The sequence below is a fragment of the Muntiacus reevesi genome, chromosome 15 (genome assembly GCF_963930625.1).
Source record: "Muntiacus reevesi chromosome 15, mMunRee1.1, whole genome shotgun sequence".
In the NCBI taxonomy this organism is placed as follows: Eukaryota; Metazoa; Chordata; class Mammalia; order Artiodactyla; family Cervidae; genus Muntiacus; species Muntiacus reevesi.
The window spans coordinates 46,277,152-46,302,725 of record NC_089263.1 but is presented as its reverse complement, the minus strand read 5'-3'; the positions used below and the strand labels follow the sequence as shown (position 1 = coordinate 46,302,725).

Sequence of the window (25,574 nt, the reverse complement as noted above, 5' to 3'; positions counted from 1 at the left end):
TCCCAGCTTTTATTCCCTTTTTTCCTGGCTTTGAAGATATACCCCAAATGGGCAATGTGCTCTGAATGCAACTACCTTCTCATTGCCTGCAATAATGTGTCTGGAACACAATCATCTTGCACAGAGTGACTGCAAATTCCAAATACATTACTACTGCATACTATGAATTGCTTATTGTTACTTCTGGTTCTTTTTGTAGTTGCATCATCAAAACATAAGACAAAGAATTTTTGAAACCTTTAAAGGCTCATCATTTTGTTGAACAGTCGACAGCCATCTTCTTTGCTGCTGCTGCTGCTGCTGCGTCGCATCAGTCGTGTCCGACTCTGTGCGACCCCATAGATGGCAGCCAACCAGGCTCCCTAGTCCCTGGGATTCTCCAGGCAAGAATACTGGAGTGGGTTGCCATTTCCTTCTTCTTCTTGGCTACCTAGTTGCAAAACATTTGTATTTTTAGTTTAATAAATGAGCAACTCAAAGAATTTTTAATTTCTAGATTATCTGTTTATTTATCATCTTTGTATACAAAATTGCCATTAGCCAATATCCCCTTAAGAATCTTATTAAGTAAATTATCCATATAAACATCATAAAAGATGAAACAATTCAATAATATGTACTCTTAGCAAAATAAGATCATGCAGCTGCTTGTTGCAAATCTTGTGGAATGAAGTTATTCCTTTTGAATGAATAACTGAATGAGAATATCATGGTTTTTGTCTTTAGAAATATATTGTTGACTCGTTAATTCTTGACTTTGAAACATTCATTTAGGAAATGGTCATCTAAAGATTCTTTTTTTTTTTTTTTTTTTTGGGTACCAAATTACTTTATTTGGTAAAGAATAAAGATTCTTATTTTAAGATTTTGCTCTCATTATTAGAGAGCAATTTCTGTATTTCTATTTCTGTATTCATCTTTTGAATTCTCAACTATATTCAATGAGAGCTAGAGCCATAGTACAAAGATCTTGAAAGAAGCTACAGTACTTGGAGCATTGCAAAAAGAAAACTGAAGGATAATGCAATGGTGATGACTTACTTCACTATTCTATCATCTTAGGTAATTATATCATTTTCCATTTTCTTATTATTTTACTATATTTTAAAGCATAGTTTGGAACAATTAATCATTAATGATGAAGTAATTCCATGGATGACGAAGTAGCAGAATGCTGCAAGACAGGAAAAATAAGATCAGTAAGATTCCATGATGTATCCTAGATTTACAAGAGTTCAATGGACCCATGTAACTACTGCAAATAGAATTAAGTTTTATCCTATTTTTTTAAATGAATTTTCGTTTTCTGAAAGATCTTTAAGAAATAATAAAAGTTGTAAAAAATCAATCCTTACAAATAGTACTCCCAGAAGAGGAAATCTTTGAAAACTAAAGCTGGGTCTAATAGATCCTAATATGTAGAAAGGTTAACTCTTAAACTCATTAATCTTTAAGTACATAAAGACAGATATAATTGAATTTGTTACCCATCCTAACATTTATTTCATTGTAATAGGAAACAACAGCCTTTTATCCAACTGAAAACATAAACATTATGAGTTCTTAGAATTCATTGAGTTGGATGGCAAACATCCCTCTCTGGGGACCATAAAATGAATGAACTTACCAAAGGTGCTGGACTTTGATTTATTTCTCACGGAATTCCAGGATCCCAGTGGATCCTCTCCTCTGTGTCTATTTACCTTACTCATTCTTAGATCTTGTTTTTTTTTCTGTGAATGTCCATATTCCACCTTTATATCATCGTCTACAGCTATTTACTTGCTGTACTTTCAGTCAAGAATCCTTGTTAAGGTGGCACATTGACCCCACTTTATTTGCAGGTCTGTGCAGAATTTTGGCCTTTGATTCCCATTTCTTCTTCAGGATTGTTTAAAATCTGACAACCAAAGTCATCCTCTTTTATCTTACAAAACAAGCTTAGAGAAAGTAAAATATATATTTGCTATGTATCTTCTTTCTTGTGAATATAAGCTTTGAAGAACAAAAAATTAATCATTTTCTCTGTGCAGTAAAACGCTTATAGGGCTAAGCTTGGCAAGAGTTTAGGTGTTGTCCTTTTTGGAAATAATTTCATGAACAATCTGTGACATGAAGTAACTCCTGCCATATCAATAAATAAGAAATGTCACAGACATCAGCAATTTTGGGACACAATGCCTTCTGTCCAGCAGATGCTGCCATGCCCCCCTCCTTACCCTCCACCCCCAGGATTGCTGAGAAGTTAGGGGAAGCAGCCATCTGCCACATTTGCCACTCCTTAAGGTGAACAAGGAATTAAGGATGTAAACAATCAGGAAACAGGATTTGGCCCCCGAGAGTTGAGGTCCATGTGAAAGGAATGAATTCAGTGAGCCCAGAGACTTGCATCTTCCCATACATAGAATGCTAAATTCCTTAACTTGATAACTGATTTCCCTTCAGTTCAGTTCAGTTGCGTCTGACTCTGCGACCCCATGGACTACAGCATGCCAGGCCTCCCTGTCCATCACCAACTCCTGGAGTTGACTCAAACTTGTGTCCATTCAGTCGGTGATGCGATCCAACCATCACATTCTCTGTCATCCCCTTCTCCTCCTGCCTTCAATCTTTCCCAGCATCAGGGTCTTTTCAGATGCTGAAAATCAGGGTCAGTTCTTATCAGGTGGCCAAAGTATGGGAGTTTCAGCTTCAGCATCAGTTCTTCCAATGAACACTCAGGACTGATTTCCTTTAGAAAGGACTGTTGGATCTACTTGCAGTCCAAGGGACTCTTGAGTCTTCAACACCACAGTTCAAAAGCATCAGTTCTTCAACCGTCAGCTTTCTTTATAGTTCAACTCTCACATCCATACATGACTACTGGAAAAACCATAGTTTTAACTAGAGGGACCTTTGTTGGCAAAGTAATGTCTCTGCTTTTTGATATGCTATCTAGGTTGGTCATAACTTTCCTTCCAAGGAGTAAGCGTCTTTTAATTTCATGGCTGCAGTCACCACCTGCAGTTATTTTGGAGCCCCCCAAAATAAAGTCAGCCACTGTTTCCACTGTTTCCCCATCTATTTTCCATGAAGTGATGGGACCAGATGCCATGATCTTAGTTTTCTGAATGTTGATTTCCCTTCAGTTCAATTCAGTTCAGTTCAGTCGCTCAGTCGTGTCCGACTCTTTGCGACCCCATGAATCGCAGCACGCCAGGCCTCCCTGTCTGTCACCAACTCCCGGAGTTTACTCAAACTCATGTCCATCGAGTCAGTGATGCCATCCAGCCATCTCATCCTCTGTCACCCCCTTCTCCTGCCCGCAATCCCTTCCAGCATCAGGGTCTTTTCCAATGAGTCAACTCTTCACATGAGGTGGCCAAAGTATTGCAGTTTCAGCTTCAGCATCGGTCCTTCCAATGAACACCCAGGACTGATCTCCTTTAGGATGGACTGGTTGGATCTCCTTGCAGTCCAAGAGACTCTCAAGAGTCTTCTCCAACACCATAGTTCAAAAGCATCAATTTTTTGGCGCTCAGATTTCCTCACAGTCCAATTCTCACATCCATGCATGACCACTGGAAAAACCATAGCCTTGACCAGACAGACCTTTGTTTGCAAAGTAATGTCTCTGCTTTTTAATATGCTATCCAGGTTGGTCATAACTTTCCTTCCAAGGAGTAAGCGTCTTTTAATTTCATGGCTGCAGTCACCATCTGCACTGATTTTGGAGCCCCCCAAAATAAAGTCTGAGACTGTTTCCACTGTCTCCCCATCTATTTCCCATGAAATGATGGGACCAGATTCCATGATCTTAGTTTTCTGAATGTTGATTTCCCATACCTCACGATAATCTTTGATGGTCAGACTGCCTGCTCCACTGTGTTGTAAACTTGTATATAGCATGACTTCCCTTCATGCCTCCTTGGAGCAGTTTTCTCAGGTCTAGTGAATGATGCTGCTTCTGGGCTCAAAGTCCTTAACATTCCCACCAAATAAAATACCTCTGTACTTTAAGGTTGTGAATATATTATTTTTTTAGTCAACAAACTCCTCACTGAAGGGTGGGGTTGCCTCAGATCATCAAGCTCCAGTGTCTTTCCAGCCAGTTTCTGTCTTCCCCATTTTGCTCAATTCTTTTCTTGGAAAGAGAATCAGAAAAGACATCAAGATTAATCAACCAAAGATTGTAGAGGGTGTGTGTGTGTGTGTGTGTGTATTTGTATGTGTTTATGGGGGAGAGATGGCAGAGGCAGTGTGGGAGGGGAGGTAAACTGACTAGGAATACATCAATAGTGTACAAATAGTATGTAAGTTCTTCCAGACCGAATATTTGGCCCTTTTTGCCTACGCGGTATCACAGCATCGCTGCTGTGCCTAGCACAAAGCAGACAAATGTTCAGTAAATGTTTGTTGTACTAAGCGAAAGAACGAACTTCTCACTTTGCTTTTTCAGGGGAGATGCGGCTTGTTCTTGGAATCAACCAGGGCCCTAAAGGAGAGATGTCCTAGGGAACACCTCCGTTTCTCTCAACGAGGTAGGAGTCTGGCGACAGAAGGTCCCACATTGTGAAGGCCCACGGGGAATGGAATCCGCCGTGACTCCCGGCAGAGGAGACCGCATCCCCACGACGCATCCCCACCCTGGCGTTTTAGTTCCACCGGGTTTCTGCGCCTCTCCGGGCTATCCGTGCCAGATTTGTCACTGTCGCCCCGCCCCTCAGGCTCCGTCTCCGCCTATTCCCCCTCCCCTCTCTCCTCCCCTTCTCCAACCTCGGGTCTCCGCCGCGCTCCCGCGGGCTCGCCTGCGGGTCTGCGGCTCGGTCGCCCCGCCCTCAGAGTGGCCCCGCCCTCCCGCCCCGCCCCTCCTCTCCCCTCCTCTCCCGCCCCGCCCCTCCTCTCATCTCCTCTCCCCTCCCCTCCCGCCCCGCCCCGCCCCTCCTCTCCCGCCCCGCCCCTCCCCCTCCCTTTGACGTGGCAGAGGCGGCACCAGCCATGTTGGTCCACCAGAGTTCTGTGCGCAGGCCGGGGGCGGGGCAGCGCGGTCCCTGATTGCGGTGCCACGGCCGCTCCCGCGCGGCGGAGAGGACGGATTTGTAAGGTAGAGGCTGCGACAGGCGCGGATCTCGTACGTGGTGGCACTGTGGTAAGGATCGACTTAGGGGCCGCTAGCGCTCACTGGTAAGCGGGGGAAGGGCGGCGGCGGGTCCGCGGGGCCGGGGTCTCGAGGGTGGTGCCCACTCTGCCCTCTGGGTGCCCCGGGCCAGGTGGGGGTGCGCTGGGGCTGCGACCCGGCCCGGTGAGGGCTGCCTTGAGCCCTGAACTTGTCACCTTCTCACCCACCACCTCTGCTTAGTTCTGTCAGGGCCTGGGAACCGGCCCCCTCACCCACCTCCCCCGGATCAGGGGTGAAAGATGAGAGTCGAGTGAAAAACAGCAGTTGGGGCACCTCTCGCAGCACCCCACCCTCCGCTCATGGCCGATCTGCCTTCCCCACCGCACCTCACCCCACCCCATCACGGCTTCTGGGTACTTTGGCTTCTTGGGTCATTCCTTTCCTCATCTGAAGAGCCCTAGACTTTGACCCGAGGTGACTTCGTCACTCGTAGTTTGGCCTTGGGAGTTAAAGGGGAGAAGGAGAAAAGTGCCAGCTAGAGCTCACACCGTGGGCCTTGATTACAAATAGATTTCACTTTTCGGATTGGACCCATCTTCCGTACTTCCATTCGGCCCTAAGTGTTTTCCAGTTTTGGTGGTAAGGGAAAAGTCATCGTAAATCCTCTTGGAATCACTGGAATGAGTTTATGTTGAATCCGTGTTTTCACGGGAGCTTCCTCAAGGTCTACGCCTCAAAGATGTGGATAACCAGCCAAGTGAACTTGATTAAAAGAAGTTTTAGATTTAAATATAGATGTATGTTAAGTCTTCCTTTTCTGCCCTCTGCAGTAGTCTAACAGACATCATTAGAAGTTCAGTCATTTTTAATTGACTCAGAATTTTAGATTTGGAAGGGGCCTTGTAGTTTTCCAACCCAAACCTCTCATCTTACTGATGAGAATTTGAGGATCTGAGAGATTAAGCTATTTGTGCAGCATAATCTAGTCGTGGGAAGTAGTTGAAGACACTTCAATTGAGGATTTTAGGACAGAAAAGTGGGAAAGCCACATTTAATTGTCTGTTAACAGATACATCTGTTTGGAAGGAACTCAAATTTTACTTACAATTTACAGTTTTTTCACTTAGCTATCTATAAAATGGCTAATGGGCATATATCTGATGTGCTAGGTTACAGTGACTTAATGTTTCTTTACTTTTAGTTATACCATGAGAAAGTAAAGTAGTTCCCAATGATTATAAGTTGTGCTAAAAAGGGGACATTTCTTTAGAATGGTCTTTTATGTTTTGTACCACTTAATAAAATGTAATGACTAGTCAGTCTATTTTCTGCATCCTAGTTTAGTGTTTGAATCAAAATTTTTTAGTTTTATGCATTTATAGAGACAATACTAGGGGAGAGAATGCTTATCAAATAATGCCGTTTCATAAAGAGCTGGTTTGCAAAAGGACTTTATGTCAAATATGATGTTGTTGAGTATGGGACCAAGCCTGGCAGCATTTGTTCTAGAGTAAGTGATTTTAAGATTAATTTCTCTCTTGGAAAGGTGAGGGAATTTGGGGAGGTATTTTGCTTGTCTTTGTAATCAGACCAGTTAAGAAGAAGAACGTGGGACATTTTTCAGACTACTGTTGAAAAGTGATAATGAATAAATAGATGTGATTTAGAGAACAAATGTGATCTTAGAGCAGAGCGATTGAGAGGACAAACAGTGAGGAAGAGGAGGGGAATTGTACTCAAATATCAGTCAGGTGATACTCAGTATGTCTCAAGAAAAAGTAAGGATGTGGAGTTACCATCCAGGCTTATTACCTCTTATAGAAACCTAAACCTGGCCATTGCCTGTGTGTAGATGTCTTCATGATAAGTTTCATAGAGCCTTTCTCTACCAGCTTCCATGCTTTTAAATTAAGCCCTAGAGTCCTAAGGAGGTGATTCTCAGGACCTCTTTATACTCTTAAACATTATTGAGGATCCTGAAGAAAAGGAAAGAAAAAAAAAAAATAAGTCGCTCAGTCACGTCCTACTCTTTGCAACTCCATGGACTATACAGTACATGGAATTCTCCAGACCAGAATACTGAAGTGGGTAGCCTTTCCCTTCTCCAGGGGATCTTCCCAACCCAGGGATTGAACCCAGGTCTCCTGCATTGCAGGAGGATTCTTTACCAGCTGAGCTAGGCTTAATAGAAGACAGGTGGATTTTCAGATCTACTTGCTATCTGTTTTGATATGTTGTCTGGTTGAATTGTATGAAGGCAATCTGGCCTCACATAAACACATAGTTGGAAAACTATTATTGTTTCCTATGCTAAGACTGAGGTTGGCATCTTCTAACTCCCCTCTGATTATCCTTGACCTTTGTTTTATCATTATCTTTCAACAGCCATGTTTTTCTTGAATGCTTATATTTTTCTCAAAGCCGTTTCCTATATTTAGCTTTAAAATAATCTTTTCTAAACAAATCTAGTTATCTTAGGATTTCTCTCTACCCTTTGTCAATCTTTGAAAAATCCATGATTGCTTTTGCTTAGTATAAGATTCCCTAGTTGTCTCTGAAATTCTGATAGGAGGAATTACAATGTCTAATTTTTATTTTCTTATTATATTTTCAATTAGGATATAATTGATTAATAACATTCTTATTTCTTTTAAAGAAGGGAAAGTTCTTAGCTGTTTAAGATACTTAGATTTGTTAAGCATCAGTTTCTGTAATTTGTATTATCAAAATATATTTGAGCATTTTTCTGAAAACAGTTATATCTAATAATACCTTTTCTTCCCTCACTTATATTTTAGAATCAGTTCCTCATCCCATCATTGTTCTTAGCAACTTCAGCATCCATGCTGGCTCTGTTGGTACCCTACCTTCATAATTCTTCAATTCTTGATGCCTTTCATCCCTCCCACAAATCTTTTAGCCAGTCAGATAGTACTTGAGATTCTATCTTCTTAGACCTTTAAATTTTATAATTTCCCTCCATCACTAACCACTGCTGCAGTTTGAGAGCATGAGATAGACCTGTTGCCTAGGTACGAGAGCTGGCATCCTAGTCAAGCAGTTAAAGAATAACAAGATAAAGATGTCTTTTGATACCGGGCCCTAACCAGAATGGCGCCTCCCTCTTCTGGTAGTGAGTTTAAATGATTATATTGAAATTATATATCTCAAATTAGAGTTTAAAATGCTCTCATAAGTTGGAATGTTAGAAGTATTCTGAATTGTTTCTGCAAAAGAAGTAAATGATGTATACATCACATGGAACACTTATCATGTATTTTACTACTTATCATGTATTTATTTCTTGTGCCTCAAATGTCCTGTATTAGTATGATAAAAAATTGCCTGTCTAAAATAGAAGTTCCTCTTTTAGAAAAATCTTTTTGTTGTGTACTCTTAAGCATTTTCTTTAGCAAGTTTAGTGGAAGCTTACTACCTTCTGGGTAGAAAAGCATGTGAGTTTTAGAATTTAATGTTTTTGACAATCTGTTTATTAAAACGATGTAACTCACAAGGCTGATACAGAAAACTTAGGACTTGGATTTTCCCTATTTTTGACTTAAATCAATAGGACATCAATTTTATCATTTGTTATTTTTTCTGTATTTTTTTTCAAGAGGGAATGAAAAAAGGATAAAATACCTCATTTGGGGCTTAATGAGCTTTGGGTTCTGTAGAGCCATTCATTATTTTATTATAATTGAGGTCATTGTTCACTTACTAATTTTTTTCTGAAATAATTATTTTCTTTCACTTATGATTTCTAATGGATGAGTATCAGTAGAACTGGGAAATACATACTTATTTTGAATTTTCTTAATAAGATTTAAAAATATCTTTAAATTTTGTTACAGAAATAAGAATCAAGCTCTACAATGACAACCTATTTGGAATTCATCCAACAAAATGAAGAACGAGATGGAGTCCGATTTAGTTGGAATGTTTGGCCATCGAGTCGATTAGAAGCTACAAGAATGGTCGTTCCAGTAGCAGCCTTATTTACACCACTGAAGGAGAGACCAGATTTGCCACCCATTCAATATGAACCTGTTCTCTGTAGTAGGACCACTTGCCGTGCAGTCTTGAATCCTTTATGGTAATTAAAGCATATGGAAAACACTAAAGTGTCCCTATGATTTAAAAAATGTAGTTTCTTTCTTGTTCATTTATATAAAATGTTTTTGTTTATAGTTTTTTCAAGTTAAAGTAGAATCAAAGAGTTATAAAATTTTAGACTCATACTAGTTGTAGTGAGTTAAAAAGAAACCAAATGCAAAACTGTCAGTATGTAAACTGTTAGATTCTATCAGTATTCTCTAGATACTGATGCTGGCTATCACCTCATTTTGTGTCATTTGAAAAGTCGTAAGTGAGTGGTATGGTGTTTTCAAAAATGTTATGATTTCTTGTTATGTAAGCCAGACTCTGAAGAATCACCTTTTATTCCTCTTTCTATTCCCTCTTTCCACTCAATCCACTGGCAAATCTGGTGGATTCTGTCTCAAGAACATTATTGATCCTGTCTCTTACTCTCATTCTCTGCTAGTACATGGTGCTTCAAAAGATGGTGATCTCTTCTTGGGTGGTTTTGTTATCCTCCTAACTGTTCTTCCTGTTTCCATTCTTGTCTTTCAGTAGTCTCTTCTCCACCCAGAAGAGTGGAGAATTACACTTATAATGAAAAATCCAAACCCCTTATCAAGACCTGTAAAGCTCTATATAATCTAGCCTGTGTATATTTCTGCCTTCATCTGTATCATCCATTTTCATTTTCACCTACATTGCAGCTTATCATCTTTCTATTCTTGGATATACCTGACTTATTTCTACCACAAACTTTATGCAGTAGCTATACATGCTCCATGGATTGCTCTGCCCCCAGATTTTCCGGTAACTGGTTTCTTTTCACTTCAGTTACATTTTAGTTGTTTATTAATGAAGGCTTTCCTTTAAAGTTGCCCTCCCAAATAACATTCTCGTGTCTTGCTTTGTTATCTTCAGTTTTTATTACCACTATCTAAAAGTATCTTCTGCATTTATGCATTTATTGTTGATTGTCTTTTACTTCTAGAATATAAGCTTTAAGATAATAGGACCTTTGATCTCATTTACTTATCATCAGCACCTAGAATAATGGCATTCAATAACTGTATATATTTTTATTGAATATGTGTTTTCTAGAGCTGAGTTTAGAAGTTACTGAGTCACTTGGAGAAAAAAAATAGTATTATCTTAATTTATTGTTGGTATTTGCTGTATATTAAAAGTTACAATATATTCATTTTGGTGAGCTTGTATGTGTTAAAAGTATAAATTAAATATTGGCAACACCTAAAAATACATGGCTTTTAAAGATCGCTTTCACTGTCAATTTGAATTAATTCATTTCAGAAAGAAGTTAATTTTATTCAAATTGGAATTACTGCACAGTTTACCTGAATCATGAGCTATTGTATCTTTTCTTAAAACAGTCAAGTGGATTATCGAGCAAAACTCTGGGCTTGCAACTTTTGTTATCAAAGGAATCAGGTAAGAAAGCCCCCAATGTAGATGTTAATGCTGTAATACTAATGCTGATCTATATATGCAGGAAAATACATATTTAAAAATAAAGATTAATTTTTTTATAGGATTAAATAAATAAGTGATTAAAGTATCTATTTTTAAGTAATTAAGTGATCAGGAAATAATTCTTTACAGTTTAAAATTTCATTACTTGGTAATAATTTCTTAAAATATTTTGCTTTTTTCTACCTGTAGTTTCCACCGACTTACGCTGGTATATCTGAACTGAATCAGCCTGCTGAACTTTTACCTCAGTTTTCTAGCATTGAATATGTAGTTCTGGTAAGAACATAAGAGTAACTCTTTAAGAAAGTTTAAAATATCCAGTAATGTAGCAGTACTTTATACCAAAGTAATTATTCAGTTGAGCTGACTTAAAAGGTTCATTCTTCATTCTCACATGGAATTGATTGAGCATTTCAAAGGTAGAACTGTCAAGGTCAGTTTGAGCAAGGTAATTTCTATTGTAGTTATTTGAAAGGTGGCCAGGATTTTGGGCGGGGAGGTTTGATTTGCTATATTGAGTAGGTCAATAAATAGTAAAGAATCAATTTTGCTTTGTAGTTGGAAGGTTAGTTACAGATACTTGGTCAATATGTTACTGGAGCTTAATGATATATCCCCAAGTCTAATGATGAAATTACTCTTGAATTGGTTCTTGTTAGGAAAATAATTTTTCTTCCCTTTCTGAACAGCTTTACATAGTTTATTTTAATACTTAAGGTAATATCTTTTATGAATGTTGTAGAGAAAGCAGAATATGACTCACTTGAGTCTGTCAGTAATTTGTCCACTCTGACTAGTTTCCAGTTCCTTTACAATGCAATTCAGATTAGATAATTATTTTATAAAAATAACCTAATTTTGCTGTTAAGCTTTAAAGTTACTGTTTTGTTATTTTAAAAGAAATGCTTGTAAGAAATCAAACTTCATGCAGTTAAGTAAAATTGAAAGTGAAAGTCCCCTTCGTGTAACATAAGTAATGTTCATAAAGTTAATTTTTCACTTGATGATGTATTAGATATAGAATCTGTTTCATTTGTAAAATGGCTTTATTAGAATTCCACTGTTAAACATATAATACATTATTTAATTAGTCCTCTATTGATTATCCTGTGTATTGAGCTGAAGTGTTATACTTTTAAAACATTTTTTTTTATCGCAATGTTTTTTAAAAGCGTGGTCCTCAGATGCCTTTGATATTCCTCTATGTGGTTGATACTTGCATGGAAGATGAAGATTTACAAGCCCTGAAAGAATCTATGCAGATGTCACTAAGCCTTTTACCACCTACAGCTTTGGTTGGCTTAATTACTTTTGGGAGAATGGTGCAGGTTCATGAACTTGGATGTGAGGGCATTTCAAAAAGCTATGTCTTCAGAGGAACAAAAGATCTGTCTGCCAAACAGCTGCAGGTAAACAACAAGAATGGTGGTTTGCCTGTCTCTGCGTATCTTTCTGTGTACGTCTAAAAATGCCTTCTAGATAGATGTTTCCAGAAAATGTTATGAATGACTAATATAGCTGCCTTATCACAAAGCCTTTAAACTTAGTGTTGGCCTCAGCTTTCTTTCGTTTGCCTCACGCTGTCATCATAGAGATTGAAGACCCTTTACTTTTGAAGTATCTGTAAAATTTGGCGTGAAACTGAAGCTATTTTACTAAAGATTTGAAGGCTTGTAGAAGAGTCATGCTGAAGACTGAGAGGAGGCAGCCACACAGTGTTAGCTCTTGTTTCTTTGTGAGTCACTTAGGAGCTGAACACTTTGTGTTTGGCAAGGGGAGATATTTTAAGGCTTCAGAGTTAATAGGTGAACCGTGAATATATGTATTTTTTCATACACTGGGATATTTTTGTTTTTGGAGCAAATTAAAGCCTTGTCCTCCAAGGCAGGGAATTATGTGCAACATACTAGGACTATCTTGGTATATTTTTCAAAATCTTTTTCTGTCTAAATATTTTGATAGATCATGAGAGATATTCATATTACTTCAAATGAATATGTTCATCAATTGGAAGATAGTTGAGATGGCAGAGAATGTTCATACAAGTCAGAGAATTAAAAAGCATAGGCATGCAAGATGTTTATTACTTTATAACCCCCCTTATACAATCCTTATTATCTGTCCATCATATTTATTATCACACTTATTTAGCTAATACTTTAACTTTTATTGGTTTTGCCAGATTTAAATTTCCATATAGTCAGGGACTATTTATATTTTTCACCATTACATACCTGGCCCATAACAGATACTTGCACTATTTAGCTGCTGAAAGGAATAAATGAATACAAGTTAAGAATACATTCAAGTTACACAGTAATTTATTTTGACTATTAATTAGAAATGAAGTATTCTGAGCGAGTTTCCCCCTTCTTTGCTCACATAGCACTTTGTACTTTGCTCTCTTATGATGTTTATTTCATTGTATCAGTTTACCTGACAGTCTGCCTACTTGGAACTTTTGCTTTCAAGGGAAGAGATTATGTGTTCTTTTTTTTGTGTTTCTAATGCCCATGGAAGCACCTTCCATGCCATAAATAGTTAGTACATCTTTGTGGGAGTAATTAAACTTACGTCACAGAAATAATCTCTTTACAGGAAATGCTGGGACTCTCTAAAGTACCAGTTACTCAAGCAACACGTGGTCCTCAGGTACAGCAGCCTCCGCCTTCCAATAGGTAATAAATATGGCAAAAAGAACCTCACAGTTTTACAGTTAATGCATCTATCTTCACCCTTAACTTAAACACAGGCCTTCAGTGATACAATACTGTTAAATATTTTTAGGAATATAAATACTGAATTAGTATACTTTTTAAAGAGTTGAGGTAGCATCACATTGCTGAAATGGTTGGGTTTTCATCATTACGATGTAAGGAGTTATTTTAGTTTTGATACAGTCTTTAAAAATTTATTTTTAGTATTGAAGTATATATATATATTTTTTTAAATTTATTTGGGGCATTTTATTTATCTATTTGTTTGGATGGCACTGGGTCTTTGTTGTTGCGCGGACTTTTCTCTAGTTGCTGTGAAACCCCTCAGTTTCAGTGCAAGGGTTGCTCACCGTAGTGGCCGCCCCCATTGCGGCGCACCGGCTCTAGCGTGTGCGGGCTCAGTGGCTGCGGCTCCCAGGCTCCAGAGCACAGGCTCGATAGTTGTGGCGTAGGGGTTTAGTTGCTCTGCAGCATTGGGATCTTCCTGGATCAGGGGTCAGACCTGTGTCTCCTGCATTGGCAGGCAGATTCTTTACCACTGAGACACCAGGAAAGCCTCTGGAATACAGTTTTGATATATTCTTGATTTTTCTATTTTTAAGTTCAAAAACCTTAATTTTTGTTCTTGGGAGGGCAGCCAAGCAAAAATAGGGCCCCATAAGCTTTTTACTTTACCTTCTTACCTTTATGGGTAGCTTTTTCTGCTAAACTTCCTGATCAGAGGTGGTATTAGTAAAATTGAGTTGATGCATCTTCTCATAATTAATTCAGTAACTTTAAAACTTACTAGATTGGTAAACGGAAGATGCAGTCTCAAAGTAACACTTGGTTTGAGTGTTTTCTTTACAGTAGCTTTACACAAGGAGTTCCTCAGCAGTAGACAGCATCATTTGGGAGCTTACTTGAAATGCAAATTCTTGGTCACCACCCCAGACCTACTGAAACAAAATCTTGGAACCAGCAGTCTGTCAGTACAAACCCTCTCACTGATTCTGATATACACAAAAGTTTGAGAACCATTTGGTCTGCCATGTATTCAGCTGCTTTTTCTGTTTTTAAGAACGTGGACAATTTGTTTCTTAAACCTTCACCCACAAACATTTATCAATGGCTTTTTATTTTGTTTTGTAGATTCTTGCAGCCAGTACAGAAGATAGACATGAATCTCACAGACCTTCTGGGAGAACTTCAGCGAGACCCCTGGCCTGTACCACAGGGGAAGAGACCTTTGCGTTCCTCTGGGGTGGCACTTTCCATAGCTGTAGGACTCCTTGAGGTAGTGACAGTAACTTTATTTTGGAATGTAAATATGTACATATATGTGTGGACTGATATGCACAAGATGATGCTGGGTGGAAAAATCAGGTCACGGGACAGCACATACATGATTTTATTTAAAGTGTGATCTGTGGTATATCCTTTTGTGTGTAGAGAAGCTTCTGGAATGATGTTTTCCCAAATATTAAGAGTGGTAGGATAAGGAGAATTTTACTAAATACAATTTGAAAATTTTAAACTTGATATATCTTAGCTTTATATTAGTAATTAGAAGAGTTTTTGTTAAAAAAAGGTTTTTTTTAAATTTGAAATGTTAACTAGAAAAGTTGCAAAGGACTTTTTTCTCTGAACTATTTGTGATTAAGTGATGTTCCCAACTCCATGAATACTTTAGCTGTATTTTCTATAAACTGAGATATTCTCCTATATAACCACAATACAGCTTTTAAAATCAGGTTTTAAAATATGTGATATATATATCAGTGTATGTATATACTGATGTTTTATACAATACACGACACTGATGTATTGTTGTGTTGTCGTTGTTCAGTTGTAAGTTGCATCTGACTCTGCGACCCCATGGACTGCAGCACACCAGGCTTCCCTGTCCTTCTCTACCTCCAAGAGTTTGCTCAAATTCATATCCATTGAATTATACAATACATAGCACAGATATATTACTGCCGTCTAATTCTCAGAACTCATTCAAGTTTCACTGATTATCTCCATAATTTTTTTTTGCTTAAAAGATTTAATTCAGAGGCATGTAGTGATTGGGCTTCCCAGGTGACACTAGTGGTAAAGAACCTGGTTGCCAATGCACAAGACATAAGAGACGTAGGTTTGATCCCTGGGTCGGGCAGATCCCCTGGAGAAGGGCATGGCAACCTACTCCAGTGTTCGTGCCTGGAGAATTCCATGGATAGAGGAGCCTGGTGGGCTACAATCCATGGGGTCATAAAGAGTTAGACACGACTGAAGCTACTCAGCATGCATGCACGCACATGTAGTGATTATGTCTGTTTAGTCTCCACTTGAGTACATTTCCTCAGCCTTCCTTTACTTTCATGACCTTGGCGTGTTGGAAGATTCAGGCCAGTATATAGAATGTCTCTCAAATTAGGTTTGTCTTGATGGTAGCCTTACAATTACATTGAGATCTTGCATCTTTGGCAGGAAGATCACAGAAGTGATCTGTTATTTTTATAGCCTATCAGGTGGCACATGATTTTCATTTGCCCCATTATTGATGATGATCACTTTGATCATTCATTAAAATGTGTCTGGCAGAAGTCTCCACTGTAAAATTATTCTCATTTCTCTTCCCTTTATGATTAATAAACATTAGATGGTGAGAATCTTTAAAACCATGAAAATATCCCATTCCTCATCAAACTTTCAATTTATTCATTTATTTATTAATATCACTGTGGATTGATGGTTTCCTGTTTTATACGAGTTATAATCTGTTACTTTCAGTTTTTTTTCTTTTAACTTTCAAGTTTGACATAATTCCAAGCATATAGAAAAGTCACAAAAGTCGTTTAAAGAATTCCTTTATATCTTTTAACCAGATTCCTCAAATGTTAACATTTATTACGTTTGATTTGTCCTTCTCTTTCTAGATACTTATATAGATAGTGAAGCCATTTGAAAGTAAGTTACAAATATGTCCTTTTACTTCTAAGTACTTTAGTGTGTACTTCTTAATTACACAAGAACATTCCTTTTATAATGCAGTTCATTTAACAGTCATGAGATAACATTGATAGAACACTATTTTCCAAATCTTTAAACTTTATTCAGATTTCACCAGTTATCCTAATAATACTCTATTGTATTCAGTTGTCGTGTCTCTTTAGTGTCCTTTATTCTAATAGTTCCTCAGTTTTTCTTTGTGTTTTGTGACATTAATATTTTTTAAGAGTACAGTCTAGTTATTTTTTTATTTTAATTTTGAAATTTTTAATTGTAGGACAATGGCTTTATAATGTTGTGTTAGTTTAGGCTAGTTATTCTGCAGAATGACTTTCAATTTGGGTTTATCTGATCTTTTCTCATGAGTAGATTGAGCTTTTGCACTTTTGGCAGGAATATTGCAAAAAAAAAAAAAAAATACAAATACTGATTTGCGATCTGCTTAGTGGAGCATCGCAGGAAGTCCATGATGTGATGTTAACTTATATTATTTCTGCTGGTTTACTTAGCTTTGATCACTTGGTCAAAGTAGTTTCTACCAGATTTCTTCACTGTAGCGTTATATTTTTCCCATTGTAAGTATCTAATGGGGAGTTTCCTTGTGTACTCATCAAACTTTTACCCAGGAGTTTTAGCATCCATTCTTGATTCTTGCTTGATCAATTATTATTGTGTAGGGGGCTAAATAGTGACTAATTCCATCATTTCTTCTACTTTTATTGACTTTCTACTTGAGGAAGAGTGTTCTATTCTTCATTTATATGATTATATCAATGTGAATTCTTATTTCATCCAATGGATTATACTCCTTTACTGTCATCATTTATTTTGAAAATCAAATTGTCCAGATTTGGGCAATGGGAGCCCTTTCAAGCTGGCTCCTGGGTCCTTATTATATGTCCTCATCTTTGTTTGAACATTTACTTGCTTTCTAGTATAGTAAGATGTTCAAGGCTCATCTTACATGTTCCCTGCCCTTGACCTGAATCAGCCATTTAAAAGCCCTGATTTCTTTTAGCTCTGTTTCTTTTTGAACATAACCATGCTTCTACTTCTGCTTTATTGACCATGCCAAAGCCTTTGGCTGTGTGAATCACAACAAATTGTGGAAAATTCTTAAAGAGATGAGAATACCAGACCATCTTACCTACCTCCTGAGAAACCTGTATGTAAGTCAGGAAGCAACAGTTAGAACCAGATGTGGGACAAAAAACTGCTTCCAAATTGGGAAAGGAGTACATCAAGGCTGTATATTGTCACCCTGCTTTTATTTAACTTATATGCAGAGTACATATAGTGCCAGGCTGGATGAAGGACAAGCTGGAATCAAGATTGCTGGGAGAAATATCATTAACCACAGATATGCAGATGACATCACCCTTATGGCAGAAAGTGAAGAGGAACTGAAGAGGTTCTTGATGAAAGTGAAAGAGGAGAGTGAAAAAGTTGGCTTAGAACTCAGTATTCAGAAAACTAAGATCATGGCATCTAGTCCCATCACTTCATGTCAAATAGATGAGGAAACAATGGAAAAAGACTTTAATTTTTGGGCTCCAAAATCGCTGCAGTTGGTGACTGCAGCCATGAAATTAAAAGATGCTTGCTCCTTGGATGGAAAGCTATGACCAGCCTAGATAGCATATTAAAAAGCAGAGACATTACTTTGCCAACAAAGGTCCATCTAGTCAAAGCTATGGTTTTTCCAGTAGTCATGTATGGATGTGAGAGTTGGGCTATAAAGAAAGCTGAGTGCAGAAGAATTGATGCTTTTGAACTATGGTGTTGGAGAAGACTCTTGAGAGTCCCTTGGACTGCAAGGAGATCCAACCAGTCAATTCTAAAGGAGATCAGTCCTGAGTGTTCATTGGAAGGACTGATGCTGAAGCTGAAGCTCTCATACTTTGGCCACCTGATGTGAAGAACTGACTCACTGGAAAAGACCCTGATGCTGGAAAAGGTTGAAGGCAGGAGGAGAAGGGGATGACAGAGGATGGATGGTTGGATGGCTTCACTGACTTGATGGACATGAGTTTGAGCAAGCTCTGGGAGTTGGTGATGGACAGGGAATCTGGCGTACTGCAGGCCATGGGGTTGCAAAGAGTTGGACACGACTGAGTGACTGAACTGATGGTTCATGTGTTCACTGTTACCAGAATGTCATTGCTTTTATGTCCTAGTGAATACAGCTAAGAAGTAGATATGTATAAGAAGAAGAAAAGTAGATATATCTATATGTATGTTTCCCTCTCTCTCTATAGCTGTATATTTATATGCATACACACATACCCATATAATTAAGTGTATGTGTACATATATGTGCATATATTTACACATATATCTACATTCCCCTGCAAACATCTATGTCTATCTCTATTGAAACCTTAAACACTGTATATATTAAAAACCAAGAGTTCTTTCAGATATATCTAATTCCAATTTAGTTCCACAGGGTTTATTCTGTCCTTCCCACTTTGCATATTTGTAACTCCTTCTTTGACCATGAGAAGCTGGCTGTGACTATTCAAAATATATTTACTTGTTTGCTCAGTCCTAGAATACAGATAGACTAGTTTTAGAATTTTTAGCTCAGATCTCTGTGAAAAAAACCTAGGAATTAGGGCTCAAGGTTTATTTAACATTCTGAGGATATATGAGACAAAATATACTATACTGTACTCAAAAGTGAACTGGGTTAGTTATCCATACCCTCCCCCCACTTCGTGTGGTTATGTTTTTCATTTGTTGCACATTCTGTACATTTCTTTTTTAAAAATCCCATTCTTGTTTGCATGTGTGTATATGTATAGTGAAACATTAACATGCTTCCAAATCAAAGTTGTACAAAACTATGTATTCAGAGTAGTGTCAGTCCCTTTGTTGTATGAAATTTGTCTTCTGGTAAATTTCTTAAGAAGATGTAAGGGTACAGAATTTCATAAACTGTCTAATGTTTAAACACTTTTTCTGTGGCTTTTTTTATAGTTGAAGGATAACTTGGTAGGATATAAAAAGCCTTGCTTCTCACTTTCTATCTGGTAGTTTTTGAAAATGATGCTCTGTTGTTTTCTTGCTTTGATGATTTTGAGAAGACTGATGCCAGTCTAATTCTCATGCCCATGTAAATTATTTGATCATTTTGCTTGGAGATCTTGAGGAATTTATCTTTATTATCTTAATAGCATTAGTAGAGTGTCTTGTGGGTAAATTTTCTCTAGTGTCTGGTGATCCTTTTTTATATGTGTATTCAAATCTTTTGTTTCTATAAAGTTTTCTTGTATCATAGTTTTAAGTGTTAGTTTTTTCATTGTTTTATCTTCTTTAAGAACGCCAATTACACATAAATTGGATCTTTGCCTATTTTCAGCCACTTTGTCTCTGCTCTTTTATTCTTCTTTACTTCGTTTTTATGCTCTTGGGTATTTTCTTGCTTTTCTTCAGTTTCCTTTAAGTTTTCATTTGAATCTGGCAGTTGTTCCATGCTGGTTGCTAGCTCCCTTCTTTTTTCCCCTGTACTTTTCCCCAAACTGCCCTTGCTCTGTGTGAAGGTTTGCATGGGAGATAGCTCACTGGGACTTAGTGCTTATTTTTTTCCTTATAAGTAATTCAAAGTTTAAACATTTTTTGTGTTCTAGTTATGAAGACGTGTGGTTTGTATACTTTTATTTGTTCTTCTTTACTGATGTTTCAGCTTTACATGATTGCTATTACATCAGGAAGATGATACCCAGGATGAAAAGAGTATTTTTGTTTATTAATCTAGTTTAAGAAAGTTATACAAGTAATAAGCATACCTAATAAAAACATTCAAACAATATATAAAGATATATGAAAATGAAAATTAAAAGGCAGTTTTCCTTGCTCTTCCCTAGATTTGTTAAGTATGTGATTTTTAAAATTATTATTAAAGTTTATGTCACTTACATTCTTTTCTGCACTTGATCTTAGCCAAAAGCCTGAGAAGTGATATATTCTTTTCTGAATGTAATGAATAAGTAGCTTGAAAATGCACTCTGAATTTTTATTCAATAACTGCTTATAGAAATTAAAAATAAAAGCATTTTGAATATGATATTATTCATTACTAGTGTGGAACAAATAGAGTGCCCTATTTTCTTCTTCTTCCCCTACTCCTTCCTGTCTGTACTAGTTAAGCAGGAGGAACAACCTTGCTTAAGGTTTATAGATAATTTTAAAATTAGAAAAATAAAATAAGGAAAACATGGTTATTAGAATAGAATTTCAAAAGAAAGATATTAACATCTTGTGTTTAAATTTATTTTTAAACATTTGATTATTCTTGAAATACATGTGCTTTCCTGTTGTTTAGAAAGAATATATCAAAATTCACTGTCAGAAATGTATATCCATGTTTCCCTTTAAACTCTTCTCATGGGTTACTTTTTCCTGATAGTGTACTTTTCCCAACACTGGTGCTCGTATCATGATGTTCATTGGTGGTCCAGCCACTCAGGGACCTGGAATGGTGGTTGGAGATGAATTGAAGACACCCATAAGATCATGGCATGACATTGAAAAAGACAATGCCAAATATGTCAAAAAGGGAACTAAGGTAAGTTTTCTTTTTAAATCTTTTTGCCTTATTAGAAAAATTCATTTGATGAAGGAGGAGGAATATAATTACTTGATGATAAATTCGATATTGTTGTGATCCTATAAGCTGCCGTTCAGAATTAGAGAAATAGTCTTTTTTTCCTTGATAAGTTAGGGTATTTTATTTTCTGGTTTTAAATATTTAAAAACTTAATTCTATTGTTTAGTTGCTCAGTTGTGTCCAACTCTTTGTGACCTGGTGGACTGCAGCACGCCAGGCCTTCCTGTCTATCACCAACTCCTGGAGTTTACTCAACTCATGTCCATTGAGTCGGTGATGCCATCCGACCATCTCATCCTCTCTTGTCCCCTTCTTCTCCTGTCTTCAGTCTTTCCCAGCATCAGGGTCTTTTCTTTTTTTTTTTAATTTGTGAAGAAAGCTTTTTTTTTTTGTTAACCAGAGTTTTCTATTCATTGTATTGTCGTGGGTTTTAACATTTAACAAGATTATCTTTCAGGAATCAGAGTTTGAATTTACAGCATGGTGACTATAAAATTAAATACTGAGGTCCATGCTTATGAAGCTAATTGGCACATAATGATCGATATAATGACATTTTAGTAATTCCAAATATTTATTTTTCTTCATTATTCAAATTCTTTTGTTTGCCTTCAGGCTGAGACTTTACAGACTGTTTTGCAGCCCTCTGTATAAAATATGTCCCAAGATGGACACCTATGAAGGAAATCACAGCTACAAGAAGCCAGTTCTTTCTGATCCAACTGCTATTTTTCATCTCTTCTTTCTAACTCAAGCTCTGACTCAGAGCTGCTTCTTTCTGAAACTTGCAAGCCTGTTACTTCCCTGGGAGGTGGTTCTTCTTAGGACTTGTAAGTGCCAGTGTCTGGTTCAGAGAGGTTGTCCTTACTAGGAATTAGGAAAACAGGGCTGCTTTTGATCCTGTGCCACCCCAAATGTATGAACCCAATCAGAGGTACCATAACAACCAGAACTTTGTAGTCTTTCCAGAAGTTGTGAAAGCTCATAGTACTTCAGCATCAGTGTACCCTCCTCCAGTCTACCTGCCACTGCCCTTACGTTTCCTGGATCCTCTCTGAACACGCTCCTGCCCGCCGGCTGCTGCCTGCAGCCTCTGAGGCTGCACCCCGTGCCGCCGCCGCTCCCCAGGGTCTTTTCTAACGAGTCAGATCTTCGCATCAGGTGGCTGAAGTATTAAAAACTTTAAAAATTAATTTTTTAATTAAAAACTTAATAGTGGACACCAGTAGGTGTCTCTTTAAAAGTTAATCCTGGGAGAAAACCTGTGTGTCTTTTTAATATTCATGTTAATGAACATCTTTCCCATAAGGAAGAATTTCTTAAATTTTCCTGTTTCTTGTTTCCAAGAGGCTGCCCTTTAGATGTGAGTATTATTCGTAATTTGAATAGTCCATCATTTTCTCATGAGTTGTTCTCTGTTCATGAAACTTCAATTTTACCTGGGTTTGTGTCAGTACATTTTTACTACTTTTAATTCTTGACACTCTTGTATTGGTTCTGTTTGTTAATTCCCAACCATCCCCCCTTTAAAAAAAATTCTCTAAAGTTTACAATTTTAGCTTGGTTGTGCTGTATTGTCTCATATTTTTTTTTGGTAGTCATTATTCAATTTTTAGTATGTAGTTAATAACAGATAATTTTTGTTACTATTAATGGATACTATTTTCCTGACACCTAACTTCTCTTTTGAGCTTGGAATATTTCTTAGAGCTGCAAAAAAAGTTTTATATTTGTTTATCTTAACACTTTTGTTATTATCTCTCTGTTTTTGATGTTACTTGGGTATAGATTTAGCCAAGAAAAAGTTCTGTGTTGATTATATTATTTTTATGTATGAAGAGCAAGATGTTCACTATGCTTTTCTTCAAGGTTAACTTGATTGAGTAGTTTAGAAAGAATAGCAGTTAAAGTAAAGAATGTGAAGGTGCCAGACTTACTATAATGTATTGTATTATTTTATGAGACATTATAGAAAATTCAATTAGGACAAATCACATTTAAATTATTATGGACTCTGAACATTTCTTAGATCATCTTGACCTATTAATGGCAAAAGAGTTATAGGATGATGAAGTGTGTACATTACTTTGATTTGATCTTAAAAATTCTGTTGTAGCATTTTGAAGCATTGGCTAATCGTGCTGCTACCACTGGTCATGTTATTGATATCTATGCATGTGCATTAGATCAGACAGGTCTCCTGGAGATGAAATGCTGTCCTAACCTTACCGGGTATGTATTCACATTTTTATAAGTTTTATAATTATAAATTAATAATGAGAGTTTAAAAATATAAACCAATGACAGTTTTGGAAAAAGTAACTGAGTCATCATCCGGCCACTCTCGGGCAACAGCTATTAAGTTCTTGATACTCCTTTCAGTGATGCTCACTTTAAATTTTTTCTAAAATACAGTTAAAAAGGCACAAGTTCTCTTTGAAAAGCTCATCTTGATACTCTTAAGTCATTGTTATATTTTATTACTTTAGTGACTTTTGTGAAATTTAATCAACATACCATAAAATTTACCCATTTAAAGCATATAATTTATTTTACTTTCTTTTGGCTGTGCTGCATGGCATGTAGCATGTGGGATCTTAGTTCCCCAACCAGGGATTAAACCAGGGCCCTCTGCATTCAGAACACAGAGTCTTAACCACTGGACAGCCATGGAAGTCACTAAAGCATATAATTTATTTTTTTAGTATATTCTAACTATCAACATAATTTAATTTTAGGACATTTACATTATCCCAGCAAGAAACTCTGTACCCATTAGCAGTTACTCTCTATTTCTCCTTCCTTCCCCTCCCCTTTCAGCCTAAACAACCACTAAACTACTTTCTGTCTCTATAGATTTGCCTATTCTTGATTAGGGGGAAGCCATTTTGTACTTCTCCATTAAGAATAACATTAGCTGTGGATTTTTGTAGATGCTTTTATCAGGGTGAATATTTTCCTATCCCTAGATTGTTGGATTTTACTTTGAGTGAGATGGGAAGTCATTAGTGAGTTTTCAGGAGAGGAGTGATATGATTTGACTAAATGTTTTAAAAGGGTCATTGATTTCAGTTGTCTTCAGCAGTGAGATACAGGAATACCAAGTGGTGGTATCACAGGTGGTGAGACATGGTTGGATTTTGGATATATTTAGAAGGCAGAAGATTTGCTGATAGGTTGGATCTGGGGTTTGAGAAAAGCAAATGAGTCTAGAAGGATTGTGCTGTTCCTTATTGAAATGGGTACGACTGGGAGGAAGAACAGTTGGGGAGAAGATTAGGAGTTCAGTTCTGAGCATGTTTGTTTAATATGCCAGTAGACATCCGTTGGAAGAGTTGAGTAGGTAGTTGGATATTAGAACCTGGAAGGCAGAAGATAGGTCTGGATTTATATTTGTAGATATAAATGTGGGAGTTGCCAGAATAGTACAGGTTTTTTTTAAAGTAGTAAAAGTGGATGAGATTATAAGATTGTATAATTTATCACTGTGAAGGTCATTGGTGACTTTCCTAAGAGGCTGAAAGTTGACTTAGAATGAATAAGAAAAGGAACAGGAGAGGAGAGTGGGAGCAGCTGTTATAGACCAGAACTTCTCAGACTTCCATTTCACATTTACACATCAGCTGGATATCTTGGTAAAATGCAGATTCTGGGTTTAGTATGCATAGGATGGGACTTGAAATTCTGCTTTTCAAACAAGACCCTTGGTGATGCTAATGTTGATGGATCAAGGGCCACACTGACTAGGAAGGGTATAGACAGCTCTTGCATAAAAGTTTGTTGTAAAAGGGAGCAGGTAATAGGGTGCGGTATATGTTGCCATTAGTTTAGGATGCTTAACTAGGTTTAGTATAACGTAGATCATTATAGATGGTATGTTTACAAAAGTAGAAAATCTGAAAGAATGTACATGTCGACTGTAAAATCAGTATGTTAGGTTGTCAAGACTTCTAAATCAGAGTCAGTGTACAAGCTTCAATTATATTTTTGTATACCAGTAACAAATACAGTAGACCCTTGAACACCATAAATTTGAACTCTACAGATCCACTTATATAGGGATGTTTTTTCAGTAAATATACACCGAATTACTACACTGTCCTTAGTTGGTTGAATCTGGGGATGTGGAACTGTGGATACAACGGGGTAACTAAAAAGTTTTACATAGATTTTTGACTGAGCATAAGGGTCTGTGTCCCAACTCTGGGTTGTTCAAGAGTCAACAATAAAGAGCAAGCAAAATTTAACAACATACAATCTTTAATAGCATCAGAGATGACATAAATTAGGACTTTAGCAGTATCAAAAATAAAATTACTGTTGAGTAACTTCCCTGGTACTTCAGTGACTAAGACTTCACACTCCCAATGTAGGGGGCCTGGTTTCAATCCCTGGTCCAGGAACCAGATCCTGCATGCCTCAGTGAAGACCTTGCACAGCCAAATAAATTAATAACATTGATTAATTACAGTTTTATTCTTTTGCCTAATTTAATTTTTGATTGCTTTTATTATTTAAAAACTGCTCAAAATGTTTTTATTATTTAAAAACTATACAAAATGTTTATAAATGTTTGTACTCATGTTTATGAGTATATGTG

General features: G+C 37.1%; 1 protein-coding gene across 3 annotated transcripts in view; it reads left to right on the top strand.

The window, feature by feature from the left end:
- The first annotated feature begins 4,965 nt into the window (after nucleotides 1-4,965).
- The window catches only part of SEC23A (SEC23 homolog A, COPII coat complex component), a 58,045-nt gene continuing 37,436 nt past the window's right edge, over nucleotides 4,966-25,574 (top strand). Inside the window, exons 1-9 of one of the 3 annotated variants that reach the window (XM_065905990.1) lie at nucleotides 4,966-5,163; nucleotides 8,953-9,194; nucleotides 10,570-10,627; nucleotides 10,859-10,945; nucleotides 11,842-12,078; nucleotides 13,268-13,347; nucleotides 14,518-14,662; nucleotides 20,774-20,932; nucleotides 23,091-23,206. In XM_065905990.1, the coding sequence (XP_065762062.1) occupies nucleotides 8,974-9,194; nucleotides 10,570-10,627; nucleotides 10,859-10,945; nucleotides 11,842-12,078; nucleotides 13,268-13,347; nucleotides 14,518-14,662; nucleotides 20,774-20,932; nucleotides 23,091-23,206 (1,103 nt within the window). In that variant the 5' untranslated portion in view covers nucleotides 4,966-5,163; nucleotides 8,953-8,973. Of the gene's footprint in view, nucleotides 5,164-8,952; nucleotides 9,195-10,489; nucleotides 10,628-10,858; nucleotides 10,946-11,841; nucleotides 12,079-13,267; nucleotides 13,348-14,517; nucleotides 14,663-20,773; nucleotides 20,933-23,090; nucleotides 23,207-25,574 lie in introns of those variants that run through there. The other 2 variants (XM_065905991.1, XM_065905992.1) reach the window with 2 other exon arrangements.